This window comes from Macaca fascicularis, chromosome 7 (assembly GCF_037993035.2).
Source record: "Macaca fascicularis isolate 582-1 chromosome 7, T2T-MFA8v1.1".
Taxonomy (NCBI): domain Eukaryota; kingdom Metazoa; phylum Chordata; class Mammalia; order Primates; family Cercopithecidae; genus Macaca; species Macaca fascicularis.
In genome coordinates this window covers 19,392,243-19,415,041 of record NC_088381.1, presented here as the reverse complement: position 1 = coordinate 19,415,041, position 22,799 = coordinate 19,392,243, and the positions used below count along the sequence as shown (strand labels likewise).

The 22,799-nt window shown below is 39.4% G+C and overlaps 1 protein-coding gene across 8 annotated transcripts in view; it reads left to right on the top strand.

The window, feature by feature from the left end:
* TTBK2 (tau tubulin kinase 2) overlaps positions 1–22,799 on the top strand; it is a 173,453-nt gene that overhangs the window by 115,386 nt on the left and 35,268 nt on the right. For all 8 annotated transcript variants that reach the window (XM_045397236.3, XM_073995633.1, XM_065547834.2 and 5 more), the window contains 4 exons: positions 2,773–2,930; positions 13,949–14,165; positions 19,676–19,887; positions 21,184–21,772. In XM_045397236.3, the coding sequence (XP_045253171.1) occupies positions 2,773–2,930; positions 13,949–14,165; positions 19,676–19,887; positions 21,184–21,772 (1,176 nt within the window). The remainder of the gene's footprint in view (positions 1–2,772; positions 2,931–13,948; positions 14,166–19,675; positions 19,888–21,183; positions 21,773–22,799) is intronic.

Genomic DNA, 22,799 nt, shown 5'->3' with positions numbered 1-22,799 from the left:
CATCTCTGCTAAAGATACAAAATTTAGCCAGGCGTGGTGGCATGCGCCTGTAGTCCCAGCTACTCAGGAGGCTGAGGCAGGAGAATCGCTTGAACCTGGGAGGCGAAGGTTGCAGTGAGCTGAGATTGCACCACTGCACTCCAGCCTGGGCAAGAAAGTGAGACTCCGTCTCAAATAAAATAAAATAAAATAAAATAAAATAAAAATAATAAAAAGTAAAAAAGAATGAGGGCTATTCAAATTTAACAGACACACACATATATATACACACACAGACATATATTCACACACTACATATACTGTATATACTATATGGATGACTTACAAGGTAATTTTTATTCTAAAATCTATTTGACTAACTGAATTAGAGTTTTTTGTTTTTATTATTTATCATAGCCAAACATGATGTAACACATTCAGTTACCAGAAAAGTAAGTCCTTGATTTGTCCTGTTTCTGCTATTCCAGTCTGAGGAAGGTTAGGATTTAGCGCCACCCTGCTCCCGAATTAGAAGATTATTTTGCTAGATTAGAAATGTTTTTCTCTAAAGTATCTGCAGAGCTCTGCCCAGTCTGACCATTTGTTCCCACTAGGGCGCCTTTAAGTGCCTCAGTGCTTTTAGCTTTCCTGTTTCTTTTGTTCTGTGTTCGCCGTCTTTCTGTCTCCTGCTGCTGGTGTCTAATATCACCATCATAGTAACAAACTGTTTCTAATTTGAGGTCCAGTGCCATAGAATACATTTTCTAAGACACACAATACTATGATAGATGTAAGAAAATAATTCCATGATAGAAGGACATCTGACATAAAAACCATTTAGGATCATTTCTGTGGCAGCACAGTATAGACAGAGAACTTAGCAGTGGCAGTCTAAGTGCTCATATAGCAAGGCTCCCCTGGATGGGGATTCCACCTTCCAGGAAGCATGCATCTCACTCTGTGAGAGCCAGTGAGAACCCTGGTTTCAGAGTTAGGAGAGAGGGTCAGAGGTCTGGCACTTCAATTCCCATATCCTAGGTTCCAGTCCATCTTTATTTCCTCCTTTGTGTTTTCTGCAGCCCTCTACCTCTGACATTTGGAGAAGTCTAAGTTGTAACGTAGGTGACTTACATAAACAAAAATAGGACCCATAGGCTGGTATCTCTTGATATCTATATGCTGATGACACCCAAATTTATATCTGCATTTCCTATTCCTCCCTAAACTCACTGCTTTCCATGTCACTGCATTGGCCCAGTGACTCAGGACAGAAATCTATGTCCAGTTCTTATCACCTTTACTGTTACCATGCTGGTTTAGCTGACAGTAATCTCTTAACTGGTCATCTTTTCCAAGTACCCTCATTCCCATCCCTGTTTATGGCATCTATTGACCACTCAATAGCTGAAGTAATCTTTTTTTTTTTTTTTTTCCTTGAGAAAGGTTCTCATTCCGTCACTCAGGCTGGAGTGCAGTGGCACGATCTCGGCTCACTGCAACCTCTGCCTCCCAGGTTCAAGCAATTCTCATGCCTCAGCCTCCTGAGTAGCTGGGATTACAGGCGTGCACTACCACACCCAGCTAATTTTTGTGTTTTTAATAGAGACAAGGTTTCACCATGTACGCCAGGCTGGTGGAGTAATATTTTTAAAACCTAAATCAGACCTGTGTAAAATCCTCCAAAGCAGTGCTGATTTCAGGTCTGGGTAGGAAATGCACAAGATGAATCTCAGAGGAGCTGGCCGGGCGCGGTGGCTCAAGCCTGTAATCCCAGCACTTTGGGAGGCCGAGACGGGCGGATCACGAGGTCAGGAGATCGAGACCATCCTGGCTAACACGGTGAAACCCCGTCTCTATTAAGAGATACAAAAAAAACTAGCCAGGCGAGGTGGCAGGCGCCTGTAGTCCCAGCTACTCGGGAGGCTGAGGCTGGAGAATGGCGTGAACCTGGGAGGCGGAGCTTGCAGTGAGCTGAGATCCGGCCACTGCACTCCAGCCTGGGTGACAGAGCGAGACTCCGTCTCAAAAAAAAAAAAACAACAAAAAAAAAGATGAATCTCAGAGGATAGGATACTAACAGTTCCAGAAATGATGAGGAGAGAATGAAGCTATAATCGTAAAATTGGAAATGGTGCCTACCAACAGAAACAATAAAGGTCTTTTATGAAATCCTTCTCAAGAACACCTCAAACTTTAGGAATTGAAAGACAAAAAATGAAATTATACAGAATATATATCAAATTAACAATATAAGTCAAGCAATGTTTTGGTAATTTGTATATGGAGACACACCAACATGCACACACATATTTTAAGAATTTTTTAAACCTACAAAAAAAAAATGGAGGAAAGCACAATGAACTTCTATACTCCCCTTACCTAGACACATCACCTGTTAACGCTGGCTACTTTTTTAGGTTGAAACATATAAAAATGTCCTTGTTTTGTTTTGACAAATAAATGATAAAATAGATGGCTCAACTGAATGTACACTAACATAGACACTTATAAACAACACATATCCTTTAGCCAAACCATCTGAGAGTAGGTTATAGATATGTTGCTTCATTATGTATCTCTCAAAAACAGAAACATTCTACACAACTGAGAAAAATCAACATTAATTCAGTATCATCATCCACATATAGTTCCTATTCAAATTTCTCAATTTGAACCATCAGTTTTTAAAGAAAATCACATTACAAAATCATTTTGTGAGTCTGGTGTGCTTTCTCATAGAATAAAGCGACTGTTTACTGTTCACTTACTCTAGTTTTCTTCTTTGTGGTTTAGCTTCTTACATCCGTGTTTGACAATAGCATCAAGACTTTTGGAGTAATTGAGAGTGACCCATTTGACTGGGAGAAGACTGGAAATGATGGCTCCCTAACAACCACCACTACTTCTACCACCCCTCAGTTGCACACTCGCTTGACCCCTGCTGCAATCGGGTATGTCCTAAACAGATCATTTGGTGGTGTCTTTCCTGGATGCATTATATTTGCAAAAATTTATTTCATCCGGATTCCCTCAGATGACCAAATGCTAAGACATCAGGGAAAGCCTATGGATCTCCTCGAATTAACATTGCTCTTATGTACGCCTTTGGAATTACTTGCTTTAGATAGTACTAATAGATTATACTGTGAAATGGGAGCTTAGAGCTTATGTGACTTGTTGATGTCAAATTTATAATGGGTTTTCTTCAAAATGAGGACCAGCATTAGTTGTATTTCCAAATAATATATGGAACCCTGAAAAGAATGTGCCACAATTATATCTATACTGTGCCAAAGGTTAGTGGGAACAAAGTATATAGCATGTTCTTCTTAAAGTGATTTAACAACTTTCATAATGTATTAAGAAAAGGTTTTGATCTGTTTTCGTGATCTTAGTTTTTTATTGTTAATGTTTTTTCCTCTACATGTATTAGTTTCCTTTTATCTTTTATTTTGTCTTTTTTTTTTTTTTTTCTAATTTTTTTACCTGCTTTGGTTGTTTCAAACCTTTTGGTCAAAACAAACAAACAAAAAATAGTAAATACTCGAAATGCTGAGGCAGAAGGATCATTTGAGCCCGGGAGTTAGAGGCTGCAGTGAGCTATGGTTGTGCCACTACACTCTAGCCTATGCAACAGAGTGGGACCCTTCTCTGGGGAAAAGAAAGTGAACAGGGACAAATTGTCATACAATTTAAGTTAATTGGGATATTATACCACTAATCCATTGCTTTGATTTTTTTTTTTTTTTAACATGGAGTTTCTTGTTGCCCAGGCTGGAGTGCAATGGCGTGATCTCTGCTCACTGCAACCTCCGCCTCCCAGGTTCAAGCGATTCTTCTACCTCAGCCTCCCAAGTAGCTGGGATTACAGGCCTTTGCCACCATGCCTGGCTAATTTTGTATTTTTAGTAGAAACAGGATTTCACTATGCTGATCAGGCTGGTCTCAAACTCCTGACCTCAAGTGATCTGCCTGCCTCATCCTTCCAAAGTGCTGGGATTACAGGCGTGAACCACTGCACCGGCCTGATTTTTTTTTTTTTTAAGAGATGGAGTCTGGCTATGTCACCCAGGCTGGAGTGCAGTGGCTATTTGTAGACACAGTCATAGTGCACTATGGCCTCAAATTCCCGGGCTGAAGCAATCCTCCTTCCTCAACCCTCTAGACTACAGACATGCACCCTTGTGTCCAGCTCTGATTTTTATACTGAAAGATGAGATCTCTAGAACTTGTTGAATCATCGGAAGAGTTTTCATAGTCTCATATAACTGAATAGTATCACTGACTATCTTGTCTAAGCAGATGTTTTTTAAAAACACCTGTTCCTGGGACCTGCCCCAGACCTCTTGAATCAGAATGCCTAGAGGTGGGGCACAGAAGTCCATATGCATCAAATACTTCTCATGCTTATCAGAGTTTGGGATCCACTGCCCTAGTCCAGCCACCCTATCTTACAAGTGAGGAAATAATTCTAACACTGAAGTAAATCCAACTTTAGGTAAATATTAGTGGCAGAGCTGGAGCCAGTCCAGAAATTTCGTTCTAGTGTTTTTGTCCTTCCCCTTTGATTGTTGTTAGAAATAAGTCTCAAACTTGCAAAAATTCAGGTGATAGCACATCAGGGACCTAAAGACAATGAAGGCAGTTTATGTTCCCATCTTCCAATGTTTCCTCCAAAATAACACAGAACAGCAAAGAAAGAAAACTACAGCTACGCAGAAAAACCATGTCCTCAGCATAACTTGTAGAAGATGTCCAAGCTTCAAAATAACTGTAAATAAAAAGGAAAATATGAGACCACAAATCCTAGTGCAGTATCTTTCATGCTCTTGCCTCACCTACCCCTGCCAGAAGACTTTATAAAGACAGATCAAGAAAAACTGGGGGGAAGACGGAAATTAGCAATGGGATGTAAGGTTGATCTAAAACCAATGCCATACTCCAGGTGTCTTTCGATCCAAAAATAAATACATAAAACCAGTGCTAGAAAGACTAAACCCATGCTAATAAGGAAAATACTAAAGAGTGTCCTGATAGATCAGATGATGAGTTTCAGGCAAGTAAAAGTATGCATAATTCGAAAGAAAATAAAGGGAGAAGTGTGCTTCGTTAGTGGAGTGGTGGAGGAAAAAAGATGTATCAGTTTGGGTCCAGTCAGGAGACAGAAACTACACAGTAATTTGAATAGGAAAAAAATTAAAGAATTATTTAAAATTTTTATTGATACACAATAATTGTACATATATATGGGATACATGGAATATTTTAATACACACATGCAATGTGTTATGATCAAATCAGGGTCATTAGGATATCCATTACCTCAAACATTTATCATTTCTTTGTGTTGGGAACTTTTCCAACCTTCTAGATATTTTGAAATATATGTATTTTTGTTTGTTTTTTTTGCGACAGAAGCTCACTCAGTCACCCAGGCTGGAGTGCAATGGCGCAATCTAGGCTCACTGCCACCTCCACCTCTCGAGTTCAAGCCATTCTCCTGCCTCAGCCTTTCAAGTAGCTGGAATTACAGGGGTGTGCCACCACACTCATTTTTGTTTGTTTAGTAGAGACGAGGTTTTACCACGTTGGGCAGGCTGGCCTCAAACTCCTGACCTCAGGTGATCCACTTGCCTCGGCCTCCCAAAGTGCTGGGATCACAGGCATGCGCCACCGTGCCCAGCCTACGTAAGATATTGTTAACTATAGTCAATAATAGGAAATTGGAATAACATGGAATTGATTAATAAGAAATAAAGATAAATGTACAGAATACAGATACAGGAATAGCAGATACAAGGTCCAGCCACGATGCCTAGGACTGAGATTAAACCTCCAAGCAAGAGCTGTCCCACCCCTACTCAAGGGCTGAGGTTCAGACCTTATTGGGAGAGGAAGAAAGGAAATCAGAATTGATTGAACTCAGGAAAGAAATAGAAGGAAAAGACAAAATTATCTCAGAATTGAAGAATATATTACAAAGTGCACAAAGGAGAATAGACTTAAGTGAAAATTTAATAGAAGTCATTGAATAAGGACAAGGAAAAAACCCAGAGAGAATGAAAATGAGATAAAAAAACAACTCAAAAGAGTTAGCGAGAAGGTAGTGCAAACTGAAGGCAGAGAAGAAATAACATTCAGGTTGTTGGAGTGCCTGAAGAAAAAAAACAAAATAATACCAGTTAAAACTGAGAAACCAAATAGCAGAAGATTAAATTTAAAAACAGAGAACTGGCTGGGTGTGGTGGCTCACACTTGTAATCCCAGCACTTTGGGAGGCTGAGGCGGATGAGTCACAAGGTCAGGAGTTCGAGACCAGCCTGTCCAATGTCGTGAAACCCCATCTCTACTAAAAAATACAAAAATTAGTTGGGCTCGGTGGCTCACGACTGTAATCCCAGCACTTTGAGAGGCCGAGGTGGGTGGATCATGAGGTCAGGAGATTGAGACCATCCTGGCTAACATGGTGAAACCCTGTCTCTACTAAAAATAAAAAAACGAAATTAACTGGGCATAGTGGCAGGTGCCTGTAGTCCCAGCTGCTCAGGAGGCTGAGGCGGGAGAATGGCGTGAACCCGGGAGGTGGAGCTTGCAGTGAACTGAGATCGCGCCATTGCACTCCAGCCTGGGTAACAGAATGAGACTCTGTCTCAAAACAAACAAACAAAAACAAAACAAAACACAAAAATGAGCTGGGCGTGATGGTGCACACCTGTAGTCCCAGCTACTTGGGAGGCTGAGGCAGGAGAATCGCTCGAACCCAGGAGGCAGAGGTTGCAGTGAGCCGAGATCACGCCACTGCACTCCAGCCTGGGCAACAACGTGAGACTCCATCTCAAAAAAAAACAAAAAACAAAAAAACCCACAGAGAATTAAGAGCATTTAAAAAGGTTTGTGTCCAAAGATAAGCATTAGAACAAAAAGGCGAACCTCCTGAAATACTCCCACAAAATTATTTATAAATTAAAGTACAGGCCAGGCACAGTGGTTCATGCCTGTAATCCCAGTACTTTGGGAGGCCAAGGTGGACGGATCACTTTGAGCTCAGGAGTTTGAGACCAGCCTGGGCAACATGGTAAAACACTGTCTCTACAAAAAATACAAAAATTAGCCGGGTTTTGTGGCATGCACCTGTAGTCCCAGCTACTCCAAAGGCTGAAGCTGGAGAATGGCTTGAGCCCAGGAAGTAGAGGTTGCAGTTACCTGAGATCGCGCCACTATACTCCACCCTGGGCAACAGAGCGAGATCTTGACTCAGAAAACAACAACAACAACAACAAAAAACTGGACAAAGGATACATCTTGTAGAGGAAGAAATGTAGCAAATGTAGCAAGATACTCTACACATAATAATAAAATACTATGACAAAGCTTTCCCTCTATGTCTCTTCTAGGAGTTTTATAGTCTCAGGTCTTAACATATAGGTCTTTTATACATTTTTAGTTGATTTTTGTGTATTGTGTAAAATAGGGGTCCAATTCCTTTGCATGTGGAAATCCAGTTTTTCCGGCACCGTTTGTCGAAGAACACCATTTATTGGACCCCATTGTGTCTTTTTGGTGCCCTTGTTGAAAATTAGGTGACCAAGTAAGATATCTGCACTCTCATGTTCATTGCAGCATTATTTACAATAGCCGAGATACAGGAATAACCTAAATACCCATTGATGGACAAATTGATAAAGAAAATGTGTGTGTGTGTGTATGTGTGTGTATTGTATATATTTGTATATATATACATACACAATGGAATATAGATGTATAAATACATACACACACATAATAGAATATTACTCAGCTTTTTAATTTTTCTATTTTTATTTTTTGAGACTGAGTCTTGCCCTGTTGCTCAGGCTGGAGTGCAATGACACGATCTCTGCTCACTGCAACCTCCGCCTCCTGGATTCAAGCGATTCTTCTGCCTCAGCCTCCTGAGTAGCTGGGATTACAGGCCTGTGTTACCACACCTGGCTAATTTTTGTATTTTTATTAGAGATGGGGTTTCACCATGTTGGCCAGGATGGTCTGGAACTCCTGATCTCAGGTGATCCACCTGCCTCAACCTCCCAAAGTGCTCGGATTACAGGCATGAGCCATGGCGCCCAACCTTATTCAGCTTTTAAAAAGGAGATCCTACCATTTGCCACAGCATAGATGGAACTAAAAGACATGCTTACTGAAATAAGCCAGACAGAAAGAAAAATGTTGCATGATCTCATTTGTATGTGAAAAAAACATATATATATACACACACACATATATACACAGACACACACACATACATACATCTATATATATATATGCGCTCAAATGCACAGAGATTGAGAATGAAACAGTGGTTACCACAGGGGGTTCAAGGAGGGAGGAAGGAAAGGAAATGGGGAGATGTAGGTCAAAGGATATAAAATAGTAGATATGTGGGATGAACAAGTGTGGAGATCTAATGGACAACATAAAGAATAACCTTAATAAAATTGTATTTTCAGAAGACTTGGACATATCTTAAATAAAAATAAAATCGTATTAGAGATTTTTGTTAAATAAGTAGATTTTAGCTGCTCTTTATCACAAAGAAAGTATGAGTTGATAGATATGTTAATCTGTTTCCCTATAATAACCATTTTACTGTCTATGTGTATCCTATTACATCATGTTACAAAGCTCAGATACACACAATTTAAGGAAATAAAATACCACAGCAGACTTAAGATCAAACATATCAGTCACAGCAATAAATATCCATGGGCTTAAGTTACCTATTAAAAGGAAAAGCTTTTCAGTTTGGGTTATATAGCTATATTCATATGCTGTATATAAGACACACACCTAAAAACAGTAAGAAAGAGATGGACCAAGATCCATCAGAAAGATAGAAAAGAGAAATGATCCTAATAGCAGATGATGTAGAATTCAAGCCAAAACAAAAAAACTTACAAAAGATGGAAGGGCACTTTTTAATGCCAAATGCCACAATTCACAAGTGGGATACAAAATTTTTTAATATTTAGTCGCCAGAATCATGACACTCACCTTTAGGAAACAACAACTGCAGGATATTCAAGGCGACATAAAAACACAGTCATAATCGGAGATGTTAATGCACCACTCTCGGTTTAAGACAGATTAAGTGAACAGACAATAGAAAGATAGAAGACTTAAACAACATGATCATAGTAAGGTGGATCTTATTTATGTTTTCTGAACTCTGTACCTTGATGATAGAGACTATACCTCCTGCCCAAGTACCCCTGGAACATTCACAAAAATTGATCACGCATTAGGTCACAAAGAAACATAGTTTCTAAGTACTTCCATAAAGTAGAAGTATTACACTATCTGATCATACTGCAAGAAAACTAGAAATTACCAGCAAAATTAAAGTATCAAAGGCCCTTTTACTGGAAATTTAAAAACCTGTTAAACTACAGTCATGTGCCACGTAATGACATTGCCATCAACAACACACTGCATATATGACAGTGGTCCTCTAAAATTACAATACTGTAGTTTTATTCTACCTTTTCTATGTTTAGATAAGTTATAATACCCAAATACCATTGTGTTATGCTTGCCTGCAGTATTCAGAACAGTAACATGCTGTACAGGTTTGTAACCTAGGAGCAATAGGCTATACCGTATAGCCTAGGCATGTAATAAGCTATATAATACAGTTTTTTTAAGTACACTGTGATCGTTTGGTTAATGACGAAATTGCCTAACGATGGCATTTGTTACAGTGTATCCCCATTGTTAAGTGATGCATGACTGTACTCTTGGGTGAAAAGGAAAATAAAAACTAAAAGTTATAGAAAAAAATGATAATGTAAACACTACTTATCAGAATCTATGAGATAAATTTAGAGCAAAGATCAGAGGAAAATCTATGGCATTAAACAAGGAGGTACATAATGTCAATATGTCTTTTTACTGATGATACTAGTGTTGATAATTTGGTTACAGTGGCCAGTTCTTTCTACTATAAAGTTAACTGTTTTTGTAAGAAATAATCTTGTGGGAAGATATTTGCAACTATGTCAGCACTGTGTTTCTTGTCATACTTTTGCCTGTTAATTGTAGCATCCAACAGTGACTCTTGCCCACAATACTATCTGACCCTCCAAGAAAAAGCTTGACAATCTCTGATTTTTTCTGTTTGCAAATGATATGGTAGAACACCTGGAGAATCAGTGTTAAAGAGAAAAATGTATAGGGTATGTCCCAGAACCCTGAATTTCTTCATAGAGGGAGATTGAAAGTTTAGGCGAAGGTGAGAGGATGCTTTAAATCATGAGCCAGCAAGCTTTATCTGTAAAGGGCTAGATGAATATCTGTGAGCTATGCTGTCTGTGTCACTACTCTCATTGCTGTTGTAGTGCAAAAGCTGCCATGGCCAACTCGTAAACAAATGAGACTGACTGTGTTCCAACAAGTCTATTAAAAAAAAAACCATGTTTTATGTTTAATGCCGTAGATTTTCCTCTGATCTGCAGGCCAGATTTGGCCCACAGACACTAGTTTGCCTTAGATTATGGGGAATGAAATATGAAAAGGATGTTCATTCTTACTATTTTCTCTCATATCTCTTCAGTTCTTCCACACATTTTCTTATTCCCTTAATCTGCTTCAGTTACATAACACCTTGCCTGGACACACGGGCCATGTGCTAATAACACTCTTATGTGTACTGTCTCACTCATTCATATTCCTGAACATGATATAATTTTCCTGGGAAGGAATTATTTCTTTCTATATCGCATACTCCAGATTTGGATCAGAGTTTAGGAAAAGAAAGGAAACAAGAACCAGGGAAGGAGTAAGGAGTGGAGAATAAATGCAGAGGGAGGGGATGGGTGGGGGAGGAACCTGAGTCCTGTAAAAGAGAGACTGTGTGGAGGAGATAGACGAGGTCCTTGCAGTGTGTGGTATCATATTGAAGCATAAGATATAAGAGAAAAAGTAGGATTGTATTCAAGTAGAAGTAGAAGTGTATTCAGAGATGGAGGCGTGGTTTGTTTCCTGAAGTGTGAAAGAAGGAAATGCCAAGGAATTGAGGTAGTTGGAAAAAAAGCAGAATAATGGCTAGACATAAGGGAAAAAGGGGCTTGGAAGAATACTGAGTGATTAAAATGGAAAAAAGGTGAAGATAATAGACTAAGCTTCTTCAGTTCAAATATTCATCTATTTCCCTTTTTCTTTCCTCAGGAATAGAGGGAATTCTTTCAATAAACATTTGGATTACCATGTAGTACATGTATGTTAGTGTCCATTGTGACTCTTGCAACAATAAATAAATTATATTGAACTAATATCTGAAAAATCCATTAGTAGCCAATTTATTTCTGATCTTTAATTATCTCTATAATAAATCTGTTTATTTGAACTATTTTAGGCCAAACTACCTTTTAAATATGCTTCCACTGTCAGAACTACAGACACTACTCGGTTATAAGTTTTTTTTCTGGGAGCCATTATCAGTGCTTTTCTAGATTGTATCATTGTAAATTGTCGGTAAAGAGGTTCATTCTAGCGTTGACCCATTTAGGCAAAGGTAGTGGTGAAGGTCATCGGTCACCAAGTCAGGTGGAACAAGTCCCTGAAAAATCACTGGTCTTCTCACAGCCTATGAAGTACTCGTGACACCACTGCCAGGATCTAACTGTGACTCTTAAAGTGGCTCACTGAGAGGATGCCTGTGTTGCCACTCACAGTAATTACAGGAGTCAGTATAATGTACTGAAGACTGATTTGTCTACTTTGAGACATTCCAGGTCACTTCTAAGAGGAGGTTTCATTGTGTACTAAGTATTGTGTTCAGTCAGCAATAGTGGAAAAAAAAAAAAACCTAGAACATAGCGTTGTAGAACTGGCAGGAGCCTTTTCACTTGGTGAACGATAACTGTGAACTAAAAAAGCCTCTCATGGGAGGGTCTAAGGAAGAGATGACCAACCGTGTAAATAAGACCTGGAATTACTTTGAAAGAAATATATAGACAAATACCAGTTAATATTTGCTATTTTTACCCCCAGGTCAGTTCATGCTGAACTATATAAACTGTATAATTACAGGAAGTCTAGTTTTCCCTCTAGGGCAAGAATTTCCTTCCTCTTGTTTGTGTTGCTAGGGCAATGCATGTAGTAGGTGCTTAGTAAAAAGTCTTCAAGTGGCTGGGCGCGGTGGCTCACATCTGTAATCCCAGCACTTTGGGAGGCCGAGGTGGGCGGATCACTTGAGGCCAGGAGTTTAAGACCTGCCCAGCCAACATGGCAAAACCCCATCTCTACTAAAAATATAAAAAATTAGCTGGGCATGGTGGTGCATGCCTGTAATCCCAGCTACTTGGGAGGCCAAGGCAGGAGAATCACTTGGACCCCAGTGGTGGAGGTTGCAGTGAGCCGAGATTATGCCACTGCACCCCAGTCTGGGAGACAGAGCATGATTCTGTCTCAAAAATTAAAAAAAAAGTCTGCGAGTGAAAAAGTAATACACATTTCACACTGTAAAAAAAATAGCATAGCTGATTGATCTGACACCTGTTTATTTCATTATGGCACTGCGAAAGTTGATTATACAAATTAGGTCATTCTTGTCATATTTCAACTAAATCAATCAAGAGGCCAGAGGGAGAAAGTACTTGGGGCATATAGCACCTGCTCCAAGAATTTGATTTCTCACAAGCCCAGCTGCTGAAATGGCCTCTTGTGACTCTAACACTAAATTTACATACCTCTGTCACTCACCAGTCAGAGCCTGCCAGCTCCCAAAAGCTTCTCTAGTGCCAATGAGCTTTCTTTCAAAACAGTATGTGACATCTCTCTAATAAAACCCCCAACCTCTTCTTTGGTCTTCAGATATACCAGAGACCCACTCAGTCTATATATGTGCCCCAAATTGTAGTTCTTGCTTCCCAAATGAAATGTTAATTTGGAGATTCATCTCTGTATTTTATTTGGAGTTCAACAGCACTTAACATTTTCCTGTTTAGATTTTTTTTTAAATTCTCTAACAAGCCGGGCGCAGTAGCTCATGCCTGTAATCCCAGCACTTTGGGAGGCTGAGGTGGGTGGATCATCTGAGGTCAGGAGTTCAAGACCAGCCTGACCAACATGGCGAAACCCTGTCTCTACTAAAAATACAAAAAATAGCCGGGCATAGTGGTGGATGCTTGTAATTCCAGCTATTCAGGAGGCTGAGGCAAGAGAATCACTTGAATCCGAGAGGTGGAGGTTGCAGTGAACCAAGATCATGCCACCGCACTCCAGCCTGGGTGACAAGAGTGAAACTCTGTCTCAAAAAAAAAAAAAAGATGTTTTAATTGACAAAGACTTCTTTGAAAATAGATGAAATGCTTCTTACTTATAAAGTGATTGTCAAATTAGTGTGTTATTGTTTTAGAATTTGTATTTTAAAATCAGCTTGAAAATTCTAATTGATCAAAATGTTAAAGTTTTATTTTGTAGAATTGGCATGACCTCAGGTTTTTTTTTTTCTTTTCCTTTTTTCTTTCTTTCTTTCTTTTTTTTTTTTTTTTTGTTTCATTTTGTTTTTTGAGCTGGAGTCTTGCTCTGTCATCCAGGCTGGAGTGCAGTGGCACAATCTCGGCTTACTGCAACCTTCGCCTCCTAGATGCAAGCAATTCTCCTGCCTCAACCTCCCGAGTAGTTGGGATTACAGGCACCCGCCACCACGCCTAGCTATTTTTTGTATTTTTAGTAGAGACAGGGTTTCACCATGTTGGCCAGGCTGGTCTCGAACTCCTGGCCTCAAGTGATCCGCCCGCCTCAGCCTCCCAAAGTGCTGGGATTACAGGCGTGAGCCACCATGCCCGGCCAAACTAAGTTTTCAAGGTGCTTTTTTTTTTAAACTCTCTTAATTATACGTGGACTTCATTTAAATGAAGAAATATAATTATGTAAGATAGTATCATAGTAATTTTTGATTTTTGCCTTTTTTTCCTCCCTTCATATGTAGAATTGCGAATGCCACTCCCATCCCAGGAGACTTGCTTCGGGAAAATACAGATGAGGTATTTCCAGATGAACAGCTTAGCGATGGAGAAAATGGCATCCCTGTTGGTGTGTCACCAGATAAATTGCCTGGATCTCTGGGTCACCCCCGTCCCCAGGAGAAGGATGTTTGGGAAGAAATGGATGCCAACAAAAACAAGATAAAGCTTGGAATTTGTAAGGTATCAGTACCTTATAAACAACAGAAATGTATTTCTTACAGTTCATAAGGCTGGGAAGTCCAAGAAGGAAGGCTAGGCAGGTTTGGTATCTGGTGAGGGTTGTTTTGTGGCTCCTCCTTGCTGAGTCCTCATGTAGATGGGGAAAGGTCTCTGTTGGACCTCTTTTGTAAGGACACCGCTCTCATTCATGAGGGCTCTGCCTTCTTGACCTAATTACCTCCCAAAGACCCGCCTCCTGATACCCTCACATTGGAAATTAGAATTTCAACAGGGCCACAAACATTCAGACTATAGCAGTTATATATGTTCAGTCATGGGAGTCATTTGCAAAATGATCTCTGGATCGATGTGATATGCCACAATGTGATTTGGCTGTTGACAAAGCACAATCTGGACCAATAGTAGTCAGGAATGAGTAGTGGAAAGTAGACAGGGAGTCAGTGTCAGAGTTTTGTAGTATCAGCTGTGGCTGTCTTTATGGCACCAAGAACAAACTGTTCTTATAGCAAAAAAATCACTGGTGACATTCTCAGTTGTCAGCCCATATGGATATCTGTGTATGTGAGAGAATGAAATGGCACTTGACATAGAAGATCACTTGACACAGAAGATTAGTTACTTTAGTTTCTGTCTTTTACCCACTATCACTATTTAATCTGAGTGAAATTTGAATGGTAAATAGTTTTGACCCTAAGTCCATTATTTGTTATCATGTGCAGTTTATTGAATTTATAATATATAGTGCTGAACATTACAAGCTCTCATTTTGAACATCTGGCTAAGGCATTAAGCTAAATATTGAAGACAGTGTACTAAGCTAGGTGCTGTGCAGTTTAAGATACATCTTTTACCCTTAAGGAGCTTACAGTCTCTTTGGGTAGATATGTAGCTGCACAAGCAAATATAATACAAGACAGAACATTGTGCAAAACATTTAAAAGAATTAAAATACATGCAGATGGGGTGGGAGTTGGGAACATGCCTTATGGAAGAAGTGGTTGAAGTAGAAGTAGAAGTAAAAATATGTACATGAGGGCCAGACATGGTGGCTCACACCTGTAATCCCAGCACTTTGAGAGGCCAGGGTGGGGGAGGGATCACCTGAAGTCAGGAGTTCAAGACCAGCCTGGCCAACATGGTGAAAGGAAAATTTTTTAATTTACATAGAATTGAATGAAATTGAAACTACAACATATCAAAATGTTTGGGAGGCAGCTAAAGCAGTGCTGAGAGAGAAATGTATAGCACTAAATACTTACATTAGGAAAGATAAGGTTTTACATCAATAGTCTAAATCCTACCTCAACAAACTAGAAAAAGAAGCAGCAGAATTAGCTAAGATAAGCAGAAAGAAGGTAATAAATATCTGTTACTGTATTGCAGAAGTTTTGGTGTGTTGTATTTTCATTCTCATTCTGTTTTAAATATTTTTCCATAATGATTTTTTTCATCCATGAGTTATTAAGTGCATACAAGTTTAGAGTTTTTACATCTGCCAGGTGATTAAAAGTTTTGTTTTTCTTTATGTAGTGACTATTTCTATTCTGTTCCTACTATTTTTTTTTCTAGCATTAAAGCCTATTTTGTCAGATGTTAATACAGTTATGCCAACTTTCTTTTGGGTAGTACATGCCTGGTGTCTTTTCTGCCTTTATCTTTCTATTTTTTCTCATCTGTATTCTGTTGTGACTTTCATTAAATGGAATATAAGTAGACAATCTTATGTCTTTGTGTTTTAATTAGCTTAATTGATTTACATTTAGAATTATTATTTTATTTATGTATTTATTTTTTGAGACAGAGTCTCCGTCTGCCGCCCAGGCTGGAGTGCAGTGGCACGATCTCTGCTCACTGCAACCTCTGCCTCCCTGGTTCAAGTGATTCTCCTGCCTCAGCCTCCCGAGTAGCTGAAATTACAGGCACCCGCCACCACACCTGGCTAATTTTTGTATTTTTAGTAGAGAGGGTTTTGCCATGTTGGCTAGACTGATCTCAAACTCCGGACCTGAGGTGGTCTGTCCGCCTCAGCCTCCCAAAGTGGCAAGATTACAGTAACAAGCCACGATGCCCAGCCAAATTATTTTTATATGAACTTGTTTCTCTTCTCTTTTAAATTTCTATTCAGTTTTTTAATGCCATTTTCCCGCCTTTCTTTTCGTTACAGATTTTGTTGCTATTTTTCGTCTTCTGTTTTTTCTTTGTACTTATTGGGGATTTAAACATTCTAATTCTGTTCTCTTAGTAGTTGTCCTTGAAATTTCCCAATTATTTTTAACCTAAAAGTCTAAAATTAAGCAATATCTTAACCACCTTTCTGATATTCCAAGGACTGTAGAACATTTTAACTTCATTCACTCTTCTCCCAACATTTTAGTACTCTTCTAATTTGAATTCTTTATTTAAAAAAAAAAAAAAGACTTGCCCTGGCACAGTGGCTCACACTCGTAATCCCAGCACTTTGGGAGGCCAGAGTGGGAGGAACACTAGAGCCCAGGAGTTCGAGACCAGCCTGGGCAACGTGGCAAAACCCTGTCTCTACCAAAAAAAAAAAAAAAAAAAAGCTGGGTATGGTGGCATGTGCCTGTAGTCCCAGGTACTTGGGACGCTGAGGGTGGAGGATCACTTGAACCTGGGAGGAGAAGCTGCAGTGAGCCAAGATTGCGCCACTGCACTCCAGCCTAGGTGACAGAGTGAGAGTCTTTCTCAAACAGACAACAACAAAAAAGAATGACTTGAATTAGGTTATTATTTATTTTATTTATTTTTTGAGACAGAGTCTCGCTCTGTCACCTAGGCTGGAGTGCAGTGGTGCAATCTCAGCTCACTGCAACCTCCACCACCTGGGGTCAAGTGATTCTCATGCCTCATCCTCCCACGTAGTTGGGAGTACAGGCACGTGCCACCACACCCGGCTAATTTTTTTGTATTTTTGGTAGAGACAGGGTTTCACCATATTGGCCAGGCTAGTCTCAAACTCCAGGCTTCAAGTAATTCACCTGCCTCGGCCTCACAAAGTGCTAGGATTACAGGCGTGAACCACCCAGCCTAGCCTTGAATTAGATTATTAATGTTGTTCTTTTATACAAGTAGTGTTTATATGGACTTTCAAAGATGTTTACCATTTCCTTTCATTTCTGAAAGTCCTTGGCTCATCTTTCTTCCAGAAATATTTCCTTCAGAAGTTCCTTTACTTCCGGTCTTTTGGTAGAGGATTCTTTCTATAAATGTATTTATTTATCTATAAATGTACTTATTTTAGCTTCATTCTTTCAAGATAGTTTATGCTGAATATAAAGTTGTTTTTTGTTTTGTTCTGTTCTTTTGAGACAGGGTTTTGCTCTGTTGCCCAGGCTGGAGTGCAGTGGTGCAGTCTCAGCTCACTTCAACCACCACCTCTTGGGTTCAAGCAATTCTCCTGCTTCAGCCTCCCGAGTAGCCAGGACCACAGGCATGCGCCATCACACCTGGCTAATTTTTTGTGTATATTTTTATTAGAGACAGGGTTCACCATGTTGGCCAGGCTGGTCTTGAACTCTTGACCTCAAGTGATTCACCCACCTCAGCCTCCCAAAGTGCTGGGATGACAGGCGTGAGCCACCACGCCCAGCTCAAATATAAAGTTTTCTATTGATGATTATTTTTCCTCTGGCTTCAGTCATTGGTGTTCAGAAATTTACTATCATTCTAATTGTTTTTTTCTTTTTAAGTGATTGTTTTCCCCACCTTCATCTTTCCTTTCCAGCTACTTTTTAGTTCTTGTTCTTGTCTGTGGTGTTCTGCATTTTAACTAGGTTTCTAGGCATGTATTTCTTTTTGTTTATCTTGCTTGGGATATCTTGTGTCCCTTGAATGTTTTTATTCCTATTTTTGTATAAAAAATATGTTCTGGGAAATAACAGCCATTCTGTATCTAAATGTTACTACCTCTTCATTCTTTCTATTATCTCTTTCTAGGACTCCAGTTAGACATATATTATGGCTTTTTATTGTATCCATCATATCTCTTAATATTTTTTTTCATAATTTTCTTTTTGCTGGGTTTTTTTTTTTTTGTTTCTTTTTTTGAGATGGAATCTTGGTCTGCTGCCCAGGCTGGAGTGCAATGGCACGATCTCGGCTCACTGCAACCTCCGTCTCCTGGGTTCAAGTGATTCTCCTGCCTCAGGCTCCCGAGTAGCTGGGATTACAGGCCTGCGCCACCACACCCAGCTAATTTGTTTTTTTTGTATTTTTAGTAGAGATGGGGTTTCACTATGTTGGCCAGGCTGGTCTGGAACTCCTGACCTTGTGACCCATCCTCCTCGGCCTCCCAAAGTGCTGGGGTTACAGATGTGAGCCACCATGCCAGGCCTATGTTGCTGTTTTTTATTCTAGGTAATTTCTTTGGCTGTGTCTTCTGCTTCACTAATTAATAATTTTTAACCTTTTTTTTTTTTTTTTTTTTGCTAACTTGCTGTTTAACTTGTTAATTGAATATTGAATATTAAGTTAATCAGTCATTTAATTCCAAATAACCCTTTGTTGATCTTTGTTATAATAACCTTTATTTATTTAAACATTTGTGCATAGCTGATCTATATTTTGTATTGAAACCAGTTCAATATCTGAAATCTTTGGGAGTTTTAAATGTTTTTCTTAATTTTGACTATTATTTCTGTTGTGTCAGTCATGGTAGCATGCCTTCTCTTGTATTGATTCTCTCTCTCTTTTTTTTTTTTTGGCTAATTAATTAATAATTGATGGGAGTTCTGGAGACCTAAATTGGGGTTTGGGGAAACCTTCCTTCAGGGAAGGCTGGCTTGTGTTTCTGCTGCTACCCTGAGTATATCACCAATTTGAGCCAATTGGGCATCCTCTTGAGAGTCTCTAATCAGAGTAGATGTCCCAGACTTCCCTCTGTCACCACACTCCTGATATGAGGCTTAATTTCCCTGATAATGTGCTGCTGTAGGCACCTGTGCTTAAACAGTCCCACCCCCTGGGCTGCCTCACACTCATCCTCCTTCCTTGCCTCAGCTCCTTAGTAGTCTGGCCCCCAGGCTTTTTTGGCACAAGTATACATATGTTGTTTTTTGTTTTTTAGAGGAGGAAGGAGAAAAGAGGTATAGCGACTGAGGCTTGGCAGTCTCTCCTAACTTGTGAGACCACTTATGTCTCAAAGAGAACATCCTTTCCAGGTTTCAGTTTTAGGTTAGTGGAATGGGGTCCTACAAGCCTCAAGTCAGACATAATTCAAAAAGCCAAGTCTGTTAAACATTTTTAGATTGTTTATCTTTGTTCCAAAAGTATTAAAAAAACCTAAAATAATACTGAAACTGAGTATAAATTAAGAAAACACATTTAATGGAGAGTTAATAGATAAGAATGTAATGAAGTAAACTAGCCAAAATATCCGAATCGTCTGAAAACACATCTAATCATTTATTGATATTATTTTGAAAGGCTTCAATGATTCTATCATGTGTATTGCCTAGAATGTTTTTCATGGGTTTATTTTATATGTTGGATAGGCTGCTACTGAAGAGGAGAACAGCCATGGCCAGGCAAATGGTCTTCTCAATGCTCCAAGCCTTGGGTCACCAGTTCGTGTCCGCTCAGAGATTACTCAGCCAGACAGAGATATTCCATTGGTGCGAAAGTTACGTTCCATCCACAGCTTTGAGCTGGAAAAACGTCTGACCCTGGAGCCAAAGCCAGACACTGACAAGTTCCTTGAGACCTGGTATAAAATAGTTTATTTTTCTTTTTAAAGATTCTAAGGTACCATTGTTATTGTTTTGTTGTTGTTGTATATTTCTGTTACATAAAGTCTTTCAAATAAGAAATTCTTGCATTTTTGTAACACTGATTCTGTTAAACTCTAATTTTCATCCTTATTTTTAATTATTATTGCCCTGATTCTTAATTATTATAAATTCTATAGCATATCCTTTGGCTTTGGAAGCTGAGCAGTAAGAGCTGATAACTTCCTAACACTAGGAACAAGTTAAATGAGCATTTTTTACAGTAACTTTGTTTGGAAAGCAATCTCTTCCACATAACAGTGTAGTATTGGAGACGGCAGGATAAACGTGGCATTAGGCGGAGATGAGGGGAATACATAAAGGAGGGGAAAAGTGATTTATATACAAGAGACAGTCAGTTCAATTCACTTTAGTGAAGACCTTCTCGGAGTAAAATACTGTAGGAAAATAGATACCAATAAGTATATCATGCTTGCCGTCGAGAGTTCACAGTCTACCTAGAGAGAAAAGAAGGTGAAACTTGAGAGATCTATACATAGGTAAAGATTGTAGTGCATAGTTATGAGGCACATTATCCCTACAACAAATTTTGATGACAGAAGACAGAAATGAAAAAAGTGTGGGATATATTTATGAGTTATAGAAGGCTTTAACAGTATTCACAGTATTAAGACCTAATTTCCTTTAATAGTAGTCACACCCTTCAGTGGTACGTCTCTGGTGGCTACTATTGGTAATGAAATATTAGGTTAGAGGGACTGTGAATTTGACTAACATGGTAATTACTGTGTCCGAAGACAATTCAGCCACTTCTGGCCTACTCCAATCTAGCTTCCATTTTAAACAATCCTTCACATATGTGTGTTCTTCCTCACGTGGTAATCATTCATAGCTATGTTATGTAAGCACGTGTCTGCATGCTCACATGATCAAAAGGATGGATGAGGCATTGGTTTACACATTTTGAGTTGTGGCTCATATTGAGAATAAGTATCAACATACAATAGGGATAAAAGCGTAGTTCAATAAAAAGTTGGTTTGACAAAAGAAGGGAACTAAAAAGGGCCTTGCTGAGGAAGGAAGTGAACTCCATCTTCCAAAGCAGGATGTGGCAGGTAGAGAAGAACATTGTCAATGCTGTGAAACTTTCCTTATGCTTTATCCGTCTTTTTTTCTCTCATCTTTGTGTCCATATTAGTTCTGTATGGTGCTTATATATTATATAATAAATGTTTCCTTAGGAAAATTGAGTAACTTCTTTCCATTTCCTTAAGCCTGGAGAAAATGCAGAAAGATACCAGTGCAGGAAAAGAATCTATTCTCCCTGCTCTGCTGCATAAGCCTTGTGTTCCTGCTGTGTCCCGTACTGACCATATCTGGCACTATGATGAAGAGTATCTTCCAGATGTCTCCAAGCCTGCTTCTGCCAACACCCCTGAGCAGGCAGATGGTGGTGGCAGCAACGGATTTATAGCCGTTAACCTGAGCTCTTGCAAGCAAGAGATTGATTCCAAAGAATGGGTGATTGTGGACAAGGAGCAGGACCTTCAGGATTTTAGGACAAATGAGGCTGTAGGACATAAAACAACTGGAAGTCCTTCTGATGAGGAGCCTGAAGTACTTCAAGTCCTGGAGGCATCACCTCAAGATGAAAAGCTCCAGTTAGGTCCTTGGGCAGAAAATGATCATTTAAAGAAGGAAACCTCAGGTGTGGTCTTAGCACTTTCTGCAGAGGGTCCTCCTACTGCTGCTTCGGAACAGTATACAGATAGGCTGGAACTCCAGCCTGGAGCTGCTAGTCAGTTTATTGCAGCGACGCCCACAAGTCTAATGGAGGCACAGGCAGAAGGACCCCTTACAGCGGTAAGAAATTTGTTGCTGTTATTATTCTCTGTTATCCACTCAAGGTGCTATTAAGATTCGGACTAACAGTTGATCAACTAAGATTTTTCAGCAGAGGCCTAAATTTTGCAAATGGCCCAGGGAGTGATTTTGTATTAAGTTCTATAGTCAACCCTCCAATATGAAATTTTTCAAAAAGTGAGGTCTTCTTTTATTATATAAAACATAATACATGAAATACCATTATAACCTAATTTTGGAATAACATTTTTAATTAGACTACAAGCACTAGTTATCTATGTGTGTTTATAGATGCTACAATTTTTTAAAGTTTCTAGCAATTTTTACTATACTTTACTGAGGAAGGCATATATTTAACCAGTCATGGTTTGTTCTTTACACTACACTATTGCTAGGCCTGAGTCTTTAGTTCCCTTTCTCTTTCATAAAGTCCACCCAGGAATTTCTCATATTTCATATTCCTGTTAAACCATTGTTTTCTAACATTGATGGCCACTGTTCAAAATGCAGAATTCCAGGCCTCACTTCCAGAACTTTTGTTTTAGTAGGTCTGGGAAAGAGCGTGCTCAGGAATCCTCATTTTAACAAGCAGGTAGAGGCAGCATTTATGATACAGGTCTTCTACAAAGGAAACTTTTGAGGAACCACTATTGTGTATTCTCAGTTTTGGGCGTTCAGCTGGAGAAGCCTGTTACCCTGTTACCAGTAAGCAGTGGTGCCCCCGGTGACTTATGTGAGGAGGAGCCCCAGAAAAGCCAGAGACGGCCAAGCAAAGCCATGAAAAACCCCCAGGCTACATAAGTAACTGTGAACACAAATCTTAGGCACCCACAGGTACATCTATCCTTATGTGATGGGAGCTACCAGGTTTCCTTAAATTCTGTAATCATCTAGCAGTCCCCTTCCCGCAACTCACCAGAAACAGCATTGTTCCCCAAACTGAAATGTTTTCTGTTAGAACATAATTCCACATCAGGTGCAAAACAGTGGGAAAAGATACCAGTGAAAATTCATTTTGTGTACAGTT